The sequence below is a fragment of the Ammospiza nelsoni genome, chromosome 5 (assembly GCF_027579445.1).
Source record: "Ammospiza nelsoni isolate bAmmNel1 chromosome 5, bAmmNel1.pri, whole genome shotgun sequence".
Lineage (NCBI taxonomy): Eukaryota > Metazoa > Chordata > Aves > Passeriformes > Passerellidae > Ammospiza > Ammospiza nelsoni.
The window spans coordinates 37,420,542-37,433,494 of NC_080637.1; the positions used below are offsets into that span (position 1 = coordinate 37,420,542).

At 38.8% G+C, this 12,953-nt stretch overlaps 1 protein-coding gene across 5 annotated transcripts in view; it reads right to left on the reverse strand.

Annotated features, from left to right (window-relative positions):
* Nucleotides 1-12,953, reverse strand: part of OSBPL8 (oxysterol binding protein like 8) — an 83,076-nt gene that overhangs the window by 9,543 nt on the left and 60,580 nt on the right. For all 5 annotated transcript variants that reach the window (XM_059471523.1, XM_059471527.1, XM_059471524.1 and 2 more), the window contains 9 exons: nucleotides 10,284-10,368; nucleotides 9,018-9,189; nucleotides 5,231-5,465; nucleotides 3,663-3,847; nucleotides 2,905-2,986; nucleotides 2,104-2,202; nucleotides 1,578-1,674; nucleotides 1,127-1,225; nucleotides 290-387 (listed from right to left, as the gene is read on the reverse strand). In XM_059471523.1, coding sequence (XP_059327506.1) covers nucleotides 290-387; nucleotides 1,127-1,225; nucleotides 1,578-1,674; nucleotides 2,104-2,202; nucleotides 2,905-2,986; nucleotides 3,663-3,847; nucleotides 5,231-5,465; nucleotides 9,018-9,189; nucleotides 10,284-10,368 — 1,152 coding nt within the window. The remainder of the gene's footprint in view (nucleotides 1-289; nucleotides 388-1,126; nucleotides 1,226-1,577; nucleotides 1,675-2,103; nucleotides 2,203-2,904; nucleotides 2,987-3,662; nucleotides 3,848-5,230; nucleotides 5,466-9,017; nucleotides 9,190-10,283; nucleotides 10,369-12,953) is intronic.

Consider the following 12,953-nt stretch of genomic DNA (forward strand, 5'->3'; position numbering starts at 1 on the left):
TCTTTGGCCTTTTGACAGGCTGCACATGTATCCTGTGGGCTGACAAGGCAAATTGTCAGTTAACACAGCCTCCCAACTTTCATGTTTCCCCTATAATTTCAACTGAATACAACTTCCCTCTCCATGTGCACACTTCTTGAAAATGTTTTTTTTATCAGTTTCTACCTCAAGGATGGCAAATGCATTTTTCAGAAGCCACCTAGAAGTGGTTCAGAAACCTTTGTTTAGCTTATGTAAATGGACATTATGTTCATTCTCCTTCTTGTGCCCACTCACAGTGTTCACAAACCTTGAGTTTAAATTCAATTGTTGCACTGTAGCCAGTTTTCTCACAGGTGATGTTGACTATTCCTCCAAGCTCTAAGGTCATTGTCCCATAAAGAATTCCTGCAAGAGAAAAAAAAAAAAAACAAAAACAAAACAAAAACCTCCAGCTAAAACAAATGCTTTTAATTGAACAAAACAAAACCCTAAGTTACTTGGGTACAATTTCTAGAGTAAACATGCTTGTGCCAGAGGAAAACTTTTATTTTCAGATGACCTTTCCTGTGTGATTCTGTGTATCCTGAAAGGGAATTCTGGAGTATATAGGTAGACAATACTGAGTAAGTTACAGCCTAAAAATGAGCGATTCTGCAAGCTATTTTGTGCTATTACCGACCTTCCAGAAAACTTTACAAAGCACTGACCCATTTCCCATAGTGAAACTAAGGGCAAATGCTCATAATTTATAAACAAATCATGCTGTAGTGTAGATACTACATTGGCTTTTATGTTTAAAAGAGGAAAATAGTGGAAAAGCTCAAAGCTGCTCTAATAAAAGACAACTCAAACAGTAAATTAATATCATGTACTGACAGATAACTATATATATGATTTTACTATTTCTTACTAGTCATGAAAAATTCTTTTCCTGTGTCAAAAATGAAAACATGGCTTAAACAACAGATGTATTTTTCTCCTGATAAAATATGTGGAAGCCTAGAGCCACCAATCTTCAGAACAGTCTCCTCCAGATGACAGGCTTGAGTCCAACACAGCACCTTATTTAGAATAATGAACTATTTAGAATAACAAGCTTCCTTTCTCATAACTTTGCCATCTAGAGAATGAAAAGAACCACTACCTTTACAATGGGCATATGGCATTGTCATTACATAATCTTCTCCCCTATTTAGAAACGTTAGGCGTCCTTCTCCATCTAGTATGGCAGATAATGAATTCCCTGAAATTCAAAGACAGACAGTCACATTTCTCCCTCTGCAAGACAACAGCCAACGCTTCCTAATAACTAAGCAATACAATTAAGAACATCAGTATATTAACACTGCAACCTATCCTCTCTAGTGAAGCCACTATAATACACAGTGTCTCCAATTAAATATTAAAACACTCCAAAAATAGAAATTAAAATTTTGAAGACCAGTAGCAAAAACTTTGTAAGGAAATGACAATACCACAACCAAAACACTGACCCTTCTAACAGCCTTCTTTCAGTCACAAAACACAGCTCCAAAACACATGCACCAATTTTGCATCCCTCAATACACATACAAACAAAAAGCCCCATTATTTACCATAGAATTTTGATTTGGCCAGAATGCTACCACTAAGGCAAAAACCATCCTTGCGGTTGCTAACATAGAAGGCAGATACTGGAGGATGATGTGACACCTGTTGGAAAAAAAATACATATCTGAGACAAACAAAAACAAGCAACATAGTAAATATAGTATAAGCTTTGAGCTAAAAATGACAATGCAAAATTCAGGCTGCACATATTAGAATGCAGTTAATATATGTGAAGTTTGACTAAAATCTTTATAAAGATTGAGCAATCACCTACTGAATTTCAAGAATTAAGAAAACCAGCACTGACTTGTTCCAGGGGAAGTAGAACAGAAATATTAGAAACGCCTTCCTCCCTCTCTCTTTTTAGGAAGGCAGACTTAAAAGAGACAACTGTAAGAAAACTATGCTCACCAGGAGAGGTTTTAGGATACTACTCATACACTTCAGTACATTTTCTGAAACTGCCATAGCATATAACTTGCACAAATGTACAATACATTTATTTTTCTTAAAATTATTTTTTCCATTTACCTGTTCTGCAATATAAAAGGTCTTGCTGTTTGTTCTTGGATGAATCCACATGCAGCGGAAAAACTCTCCAAGTATAGGATTGTACGGCTTTTTTAGTCCCTAAACAGAAATTGAATAGAGAGTAACCATACTGTGCAGGTACACAAGTCACAAAACTTTTTATCATCTATCACTGAAGACACATAGGAAAAAATAATTATCATAATATATATGCTGAAGTACATGGTACTTGATTTCATCATTTGAATATTATGCTCAATTAGTCTGCTGTTCACTCTAGGAAAATTATCATACATTCAGTATATCCACTAAAGTATTTTACACATAAGGACACAAAGAATGTAAGATTTGTTTAGGGGTTGTTTTATTTCTTTTTTCCCAGAATCATTACAGAGCTTTTGTCTGAAGTTAGGTACTAAGTACTTTCTGTCAATACTATTTCCCAGCAATATGACTATGAAGAGTATTTAGTGCAAAGCTAAATGAAGTGGTAGAAACATTAGTCCTCCAATTTCAGACTGTTATCACTGAATAATGGTAAATATAGAACTGGCTCAACTTTATAAAAAATATTTAGTTCAATTTCTACTGCAAGGGACAAATGCAATTGAATTTAGTCTATTTTCAGCATGGTTAGGGATCAAAAATTTCCATGATGTGTTTGTGTAAGCAATGAAAACATTGCTTTTTTAAAAAATGCATTAAAATATAAATTAAAAAAGAAAAACTTACTCCAGCATATCCCTAAAGTCCTCAAAATAGACACAGTGACTGAAGACAAAATAATATGTGAAAGTATACCTTTGGCTTTTTGTAGAATCCTGACAAATACCACTTCACTACTTGTTTCATGCGGTTGTAAGCATTCTCTTCAAGAGCAGCTCTATGAAACAGAAAACACAGATCAAGTATCAGTATTGCATCATCTATAACATGCTATCAATTGTTGTGACATATCTTGAATCTGTGAGCTGAGTAAAACAGGTCTGTGATTTGCACTACTGTAAAACTTTCAGCCTGATCTCACCAAATTTAAAGTTTTCAAATAATTGTTTGAAAATTGAAGTCCAACTAAAATGGCAGAAATTGTATTTCCATATTTGAGTTTATTCTTTGTAACATTAAATTCTGTCCCACTCCCACTCAAGTTCTTCTGTTTGAGAAGGTTACTACTTGAGTATCTTTTTACTACCAGTCTACTTACATGCACAGTTCTGAGCTGAAAAATATTTCAATTTACAGTGTGTAATTTATTAGCTACATTTGAGCTGGCAATTGTAAATCATTGTATTAAAAAATTAACTAGTATTGGTTTGTCATTTTAAATATGCTTCTTGGAGAAAAAAAATTAAACTCATTTTCAGAAGTCTTTCAACCAGTCTTCAGAACCTAAACCAGAAATGCCTGCAACATGACTGCTCTTAAATTATAAGAGGGGCCAGACTTCAAGATGTACCATGTGAGCTCTCAAGACAGTCAGCTTTCAGAAAATGGCAACATCTGACACTGTTACCCTATTTTAATTTAAAAAATTTTAAAAATGAAAACCAAACACTTACTCAGACAGAAAGTCTGCATGGTAGTAGTAATCAGACAGCTTGTCCAGGAAAGAGCGAGGCTCCAAAATAAATGTAGGCAGTACAACCTTGGACAAGTCCATTCCTGGCCGGACTTGCTTCAGTAGTGTCCAGATCAAACTTTTGTTTTCTTCTGACACTTCTTCTGTCTGAGCAGCCTCACCTGCCTAGGATGAACCAAAGAACTGCTTACAGAAAGGAGAAAGCAAACAATCCTCCAGAAGACAGGTCAACACGTTCTAAGGTTGCAGTAAGGATGGGAAATGGATACTTAAAATAAATCACTCTGAGATGCTGAAGCAACTATGGAAGTTAGAACCAGTTTCTATAAATACACTTATGATACATCTTTCATGAAGTAGGATAGATTTACTGCTCAGCATTAAAAACCACATTTGTTTTCATCATCTCTAGGCTGGAAAATTTTGAGGTAGGATGTTGTTCAGAAATCCTTCTTTAGTTCTTTCCTAGGCATCACCTGCATTACTCTCTCTTCTCAAATGCAGGACCTAAACACCAAAGGGCTGTTCATTCTACCAGCTTTTCCCAACCATAAAAGCTGACATATCTATGTATTTCATTGCCTTGAATCAGCCAGTAGCATCAGTGGTTTTCCTTATAGAAAATACACCACTTAGGGGTAAATGAGCAAAACCAGCAGCCACACTCCATGCTCCTTTTTGTCCAAGAAGAGGGGAGATATTATCCCGTATAATTTCTGAAATTAAGAGCAATGGTTGTAGGAAAAGCAAGGAAAGGCATCCCTTTTTCCAGAACAGTTCTAAAATGCATAATCAAAAAGATGTGACTTAAAACTCCTCAGCTTTTCCTAAAACACTGCTTTGTTTAGACATTTTACTAGAAAGCACTAAAGCATGAGATATTCTTGTTCCATGAGTATAAAAAAAAAACAACTCATAGTCATTTCTCTTAAAGAGAAAGAGGAGATTTCTGAAATGACTTATTTCAATTTTTGTTATCAAGATTTTTGGTTTACAAATCCCTGTCATATTTGCCTGTATAGACAAATACGTAAAACAACCTGCAGAAGTGGAATAGCAGCTCTGAGGAATCTTTGAAATGCAAGCTGACATCAGAAGCACAGCAAGCCTTCCACTAAATTCTGCAGACTACAACAGCTTAACTTCTCTCTTGCAGGAGAAAAAAAGCAAGTGTCAGATTGAATTCAGACTTTCAACTCGAAGATTTTACTTGAAGAAAAAAAAGAGGACTAAGTTAATAAAAGCCAAACAGAAGCAATAACAAAAGAACAAGTAGTCCTGACAAACCTCTGCTGCAGGAGGTCCTTTCTGTATCTTCTGTCTGAGCAATATGCCAGGTAAATTTATTATCTCTGTTAAAATCTGATACATTAGCACCAGAATAGCAAAGCAGAGCAGAACATGGGTGAACAGAACCTTTTCTATACATTATTGCTGAAAATATGAAAGCCGATCCTGTAAGTCAGCTTTCAAGTGTAGCCTGACCCTTAAAATATCAGCTTACTATTTGGAGAAGCTGATTGCTCAGTACATCAACAGCCCTTTTACCTCCCCAAGTTCTTCATGACTCTGTTCTAAGTAAGTAGTTTCCTTGATATCAATTGGTTCTGGATCCACATAAGAATCATCCTGTCGCTCCGATGTGTCACTGTCGCTTTCTTCACTTTTCCCCAGCCCATCGTTATCAGACTCCTCATGGTCATGGTCATTTTCCTTATCAGACTTGTCAGAGTATGTATCTTGATCTTTGAAGTGATGCCTCTCAATTTCACTGTCATTTAACCTATTAAAAACAAAGGCTAAATGAATCTTCAACTTCACACAACTTCCTTGTTTCCAAACCAGGATCTTAACAAAATACACACTAAAATTCCCAGTGTCAAGCCTGAGGTGGCAGGAGTGTCAAACTAGCCCTGCTGGAAACATATAGTATACTCTTCTCACTGAAATGTCAAATGATACTGACATCAACTACCTCTATAGGAAGCCTGTTCCAGTGTCTGACCATACACTCAGTAAAAAAATGCTCCCTAACATCCAGTCTAAACCTCTTCTGATGATACTTTAAACCATTCCCATGCTTCTATACCAGGGAGAAGAATTCAGCACCTCCCTTTCCAGTTCCCCTCCTCAAAAAGCTGTAAGAGAGCTCTAAGTTTGCATCTCAGCCTCCTTTTCTAAAATCTAGATGAACTGAAAGGTCTCTGTCCCTCCTCACCAGCCATGCCTTCCAGCTCTTTAACAAGATTCATTGTTCCTCCTCAGAATATAGTCTAGAACCTTCATAACCTTGCTAAATTTTGGGGCCCAGAACTGCACACACCCCTCAAGCTGAGGCCACACAAATGCTGAATATAGCAGCACAATCACCTCTCTTGACCAGCTGGTTAATGTCTGTTTGATGCAGGCCAGGATGGTGCTTGCCCTCCTGGCTGCCAGGGCTCACTGCTGACCCATGTCTGTCCCCTCTGCACTGCCCCTGTGCCCGCCTCATGACCAGCAGTCACCTCAGGCCACTGGGAGGGCAGGGCTGCTCCCAGCCCACTCCTCTGCCAATTTATCCTTGTGCCTGGCATTACCCTGCCCTAGGTGCAGAATTGGGCACTGGGACTTCTTTAATTCCATGCCATTGATGATTGCCCCTCCCTGTTTGGTATTGTCAGCAAACTTGCTAAGAGTGCATTCAACTCCTACATCCACCGATCACTGGCCAAAACACAGAACAGAACAGGCCCATGATTGAGCCCTGAGGGACACTGCTGGTGTCACCAGTCAGATGTAGCCCCATTCACCACACCCCTTTGAGTCCTGCCATTCATCCAGTTCTTCAACCAGCATGTTGCAACCCTGCTCATCTCACAGCTGAATAATTTATCCAGAATGATTCTGTGAAGGACAATATCAAAAGCCTTATAAAATCCAAAAAAATCTACATCCACTGCTTTACCTTCATCCAGTAGGCAACTGACCTTATCTTATGAAGGATATCTTATTAGCTAAATGGGACTTTGCCTATGCTGACTGTGCCTGGTAATTCACTGTTCTTTAAATTTCTTTCAACAGAACGCACCATCATCTTCACCATTTTTCCATGTACTGAGGTAGTCTCACAGGTCTATAGGTTCCTGGGTCTTTGTCAGGCCTTTCTTGTAAATCTGAATACTGTTGGTTAGTTTCCAGTCAGTGGAGACCTCCTCAGACTCCCCAGACACTTGGAAGACAATTGAGAGGTATCCTGTCATAACATCCACTAGCTCCTCCAACTACTCTGTGATGAATCACATCAGACCACATGGACTTACAAACATTCAGCTGATACAACTGGTCTCTTACAATTTCAGTGCCAAATTGAAAATCACTGATCCTGCACTCACAGGCCTCCAAATCAAGAAGATCAGGCAGACCAGTCTATTATTGGTATTAATGACGGAGGCAAAAAAAAAGGAAGCAGTGAACATGCCTGCTTTTTCTTCATCCCTATTTTTCAGGAGACCATCTTCAACAAATATCAGTCCAAGGTTTTCCTTGGACCTTCTCTTGCTATTAATCTACTTTAAAAAGCTCTCTCTCAGTTGAAGTTAAAATTGCTTTCACCTTTCTTCTCCCTCTTCTGCCACCCAGTTAAAGCTAGACCTGCCAGTTTTGCTCTTTAGACAGTTAAGCACACTGAATACTCTAAGAATATGCTATACCAGAAGATGTACTTAATTAAAGCATTAGTCTTAATTAGACTTAACAGCTGTAGCTAATTGCTGTGATTATAATCTTGGCCAGCAGTTGATATTAAACTACTATTCCAGAGTGTAGATCTTCAGCTGAATTATACACAGCAGTTATAGTGTTCCTATGAGTGAAAAGAAGGCACTAAACTGCAGCTGAGCCAAGCTTGGTCATCTGGATAGGGTCTTTAACTGTTTCAGGGGGCAAGCATTTACCTTTTTTGTGCTTTTCTCAGACCATCTAAGAATTGCATTAAAAGCATTGCATTTCTCCTAGTCCAGGTCTCGCTCTGGGCCAGCACACTCCTAACAGCAGTACAAATGTCCTGCCTACCAAGAAAAGATAAATGGACAGCTAAATCTTCACAAAGTATATTGAACTGGTGGAAAATTACTGAGGTAAATGCCTCAGAGGAGGCTGTAAACCCATGGGAGGCGTGTGCTCGAGCAGGCTCCTGGCAGGGACCTGCAGACCTGTTGGGAGAGGAAACAATGCTGGAGCAGTGTCCTGGTAGGACCTGTGGCAGACCTATGCTGCAGCAGGCTGTGCCTGAAAACTGCCCCTGTGGAAGAGGGGCCCCAGTGGCAGCAGCTGTGGAGAACTGCTGCCCATGGGAGGAACTCATGTTGGAGAAGTTCAGAGAACCATCTCCTGTGGGAGGGACCCCAGGGTGGACTCCTCTCCCTCAGCAGCAGCTGGAAACCCCCACTACCTGTCTGTGCCTCTGGGCAAGGAGGGAGGGGTAGGCCAGAGCTGTTTTTTAAGGTCTTATTTTACTTCTCATTATTCAGCTCTGATTTTTTTAGTAATCAGAGTAATTTTTTAGTAATTCAATTAATATCTCTAATTTAAGCCTGTTTGGCCCGTGATGGCATTTAGTGAGTGATTTCTTCTGGTCCTTATCTTGACTCATGAACCCTTTGTTAAATTTTCTCTCCCTATCCAGCTGCACAGGGTAGTGAGAGAGAGAGGCTTTGGTGGGTGCCTGGCATCCAGCCACCGTCATCCCACTACAGCCATTCATTCACTACACTTAATTTACTTCCACAGAAGCTTGTGCTCACAAAAACATGGCTGAAAGTGCTTATTAAAATAATCAGGGAGTGACTGAAGGGTGCTCAGACATGAGATAACAGGTGATATAAGACAATTTTAACTTTAATGCATTTAATCATAAGGTGACTGAATTATTATTCATCCATATGATGATTCATGCTGAAACCATTTAAATAAAGGAGTTTTCATTTCTGTAACTAAAGAACAGCAACTTAAATTCACATCTACCAAATTTTGTAATGTGTACTAAGTTTCTGATTTTCCGCTGAAGCTAACAAGAGACACCAACATAAAATTTTCTTTTTTTTTATTTTGAACGGTTTAACCGAGTAATTAAACTTACTGATGCAATACTCCAAGTTCCTTAGGCCTAATTTCCCTGGCTCCACTTTGCTTAAAAAAGGATTTTTTTGTTTTATGTGCAGGGTATAAAACACACTGCAAATAAGGCATGTACCTCAGGAGCAAAAAAAAAAAGCAGCCTTAGCCTCCCTGTGGCAAAATTATCACTACAAGCTTCTGCCCAAAAGCAATCAGGTTTAGTAATTAATTCACTTACGGTAAGTTTTCTCCACTGTGCAAGTTGTTAGCACGGATCAGACCATAGAAAGAGACATGACTGCTGTCAGCTGAGGAGTTCAAATCGTGCTCTTTACCTTCCCTAATCATTGTACGCTTCAGGAGACTTGAACATTTCAGTGCCAGCTCCAAAGCATCCATCCAACACCTGCCTAAAGATAAATTTAGTATTAGACCGAATCTTAAGGATTTAACAGAACTGTACCACTTCTGTTTGCTAACTAGGAAAATCAGCCCTCTGGGCCTGCTTGCACTGCCTTTGAAGACACACATCACAGTTGTTCCATGTTCCATGTACTGGATTTTATGGTCTGGTGGGGACATAAAAACAACTCACAAGCACCCAGCTTCAGTGCAAGGGATGCTTCAGGGAAGGAGAGCAAGGTAAATAGTGATTTTGTTAGAGCATATTCCAGCATTTCTTCCTTGATGTAAGTCTGGTTCCACCCAGGACATGACTGTGGAATGCCCCCAGTTGCCTGCAGCTCTGCTCTAGTTATAAAGACGAGTAAGCACATCATTTGGCAAAATTTGCCCAAGTAATATGATAATAGTGTGGAAAAAGAGCTATAATGATAGATTATTTTCTGCAAAAAGTAACTGAACAAATTTCTGTATTTTTTCCCCTTCTTACTTCTTCTTTTCGATGTATCTAATCCATTTCTCAATACAGAAGGCAGAGAGAGTCCTATCTTTAAAGTCTGCAGGGGTATGCCTAATTAAGCAGTAGATGAAAACCTCCTGCCAGAAACAACTACATAACAGTCTTAAATTTTTTTCACATCGTAACTTCAGAAGGTAGTTGCACTGATCACCACCTTCCCAGTGAAGGGTGTTTACAAAACTACTTTTTGAAGAAATTTTGACTACTAGAACTCTCTGCAACTGCTGCACTTAACACAGAAATGCTTCAATAAGAATACAGCCATATTAGCACTTTACAAAGGCATTTGATATTTAGAGCTTGATATTTAGACATATATTAATATAGATAAAACACAGATAACCCTTTTGCCCTCCTCTACCCTGTCAACAAAAGGCAACTGCAAGGAGTTCAATAACTTCTTCAGATCAATATTCTCCTTAAATAACTATGAAAAAGTACTAGTACCATCATAACTGCATGCTCTAAATTAAAGGAGAACCTTAACAACAATTAAACAGCAATCAAAGTGTTGTAACAGACATGATAAGACAATTGAAACTATCTTTCTCACTGCTGAAAATCAATGAAGTGTCTATTTACCATCTGATTCTGAAGCAGCTCGGATGATCAAGTAACTGCTGGGCAATGGCAGAGTTATAGCACCAACTGCTTCACCCTTAGGACCCTTGAAATACACAAAACAAGAAACAGCATCAGATATTTTAATTCAGTTTTATAGTTTATCATTCAATGTAGTAAGAAGCTAACACACTGCAGAGCTATTTACTGTCACTCAGCAACATCTAATGAAGACATCAATGGAAAGATGGACAGCCCTCTTTCACTGGATTTCTTTTTCAAAGACTTCATTCTAAGCATGGGACCCAATTCAAGCCCAGTTTTCAAAAGAGTGGTCTTTGTGATTAAAAAAAATTTAGTTTGGTTGGGGTTTTTTGGTTTTAGTTTGGGTGCAGTTTTTTGATCTTTTTTCTTTTTTTGGATGGGGAGAGGTGGGGGTGGGGCAGGGGTGTATAAATCAGACTTGGCCAAAGTTTTATATTCTATTTACTATGAAGTTTTTCACACTTTGTATTAAAAAAATAAATTCAAAAGACTTTTCCATTTCTGTCAACCTTCATTTTGGAATAAAATGTTAAATAACCATTTTGAAGTCCCTTCCAAAAAAAGTTTATCTATGATAACTTTAAGACAACTGATAGGCAAAGAGGGCTGTATTAAACATACTTGAAGCTATTGCTGAAAGCTGGGCTAAGCCTGCCTAACTGATGACAACATATTTTGATCTTACTGATTTCCCCCAGAGAAGCCTAATGGAAAGCCAATATAAGGCTTAGAAGAGGGAACTGGAGAGCCAGCAGAAGTTTTGAGCAAAAGCAGATAAAGGCAGGTAATTTTAGAAGCAAGCAAATGAAACAGCCAGAACGTTTCTGAGGGCGAGAAGCAGGTTAAGGAGTAGTTTTGGTGGCACTTAAATACCAATACACATGAGCTTGTGCTGGTGTAAATGATGGTCAAACTCCTGAGGAGTCAGTATAGAGTAACAGCAATTGGGTGCTAGAAACAAGATTCCAAACCTCAGTCTTCCTCTGAGAGAAAGGAAAGGTGTGCCTACAAAAAGCCTTTGGTGAGGCAGCAACACTGGGATTAGGAGTTAGTGGGTACCAAGAACCAAGAGGGACAACCCCAATGCAACTCCTCATCCCAAGGGTGGGAAGGCAGGGAAGAAGCTCAGTGTCCCCTGAGGAGGGGACAGCATGATGGCACCACACCAGGGTGGGAGAGGTTCTGGGGTGCTGCCATCACCACACAAAGGCTCAGCCATCAGAAGGCCTTGGAACTCTTGGGTCACAGACACTGGGGCAGACTAAGGGCAGACTTGTGCCCTTTGGGTTTATACAGTGGGCACTTCAGGGTAGGCTACTTACTCTGTACCAAACAACTACAATTTAGAGACGAAGTGTGGTTTTGGTGTCTGGTTTTGCCTCTTTTTTAATGCAAGACAGTTACACTCCCTAAGTGTTTTAACAATATATTGATTAAAACCAAGCGAGTAATTTTTAGCAAAGAAGTATTAAAGTAAGTTGACTTATTTTGTATAACTGCTCATGGATCTTGATTTCCTCTAACTGGTTATGGTTCCAACAGTACAGGATACTTTCCTTTTGTATCATCCATTAGGGTTTCAAAACCACTTTCCAGTAGTTAGTAATCTGTACAAGAGGAACATTAATTTCTGTTTGCTGGGTGACTTTATGTGGATTGTCTCTGTTTCTGGTGGAATTATGCTACTGCTCCAAGCCAATGGTCAAGTTAAAAATTCCATTAGATTAAAAAAAGTTGAAGTTTACTTCTTGCAGAATATTCAAGTGCCATGAACATTGTTTCAAAGACAACAATGAAAACTGATAGGCAGTCACCCCTGACTAAATATACACAGAGATAAATATTTGCATTAACTTTTTAAATTAATAATTTCAGAAGACTGAAATGGCATCAGGACCAGGCAGACAAGGAAGACAATCAAGGTACAGTGCATCAACTACCTCAGAGTGTAGGAGGAACATCAAAGACCACAGCAACAGGCTTAAGGGAGCATGTGAAGTGACTGGCCACAAACTACTGCAGAAGAGAATTTGCAGCCTGCCAGATGGACACACCATGGGTAGTATGTTCAAGTGAGAAAATCTCCTGCAGTACTTATAGCTCTATATATGTTTTTTGCAATGCTATCTTTCTGCACTAACTGCAAACAAGGGTCACTTTGCCTTGGACTTGAGGCTCTTTGTGGTAAACCTACTCTGGATCAGTCAATTGCTATTACACTTAGGCAAGTTTGCCTCATGATAATAAATCTCTAGCTAGGACATTTTGATTGACTAGGTGAACAAGGCAGAAAAGGGTTTCAAACTTAAAGACCTTTCATCTAATGGAATCCAGGAATTCTCAACTGCAAATAGCCATACCAAAATGAACAAACGCCACTCCAGCTCTCAGCACATTTAGAATGGACAATATCAACTTGTTCAGGTTCAAAATTTGACCTACCTTAAAAAAGTAAAAATCTGGTAGGGCATGTCCTCTAAATTCTAAATATCTAGTTAAAAAAACAAACAAATCCATTTCTCATTGCCAAGCAATAAAGAAATATAAGACTGATTTGTGATCTTCTGCAGAGAGGCCACCACTTTGCAATGTATGTATATATATCATGAAAAAGCACATTAACACCAAATGCTATAGCTTTGGAAA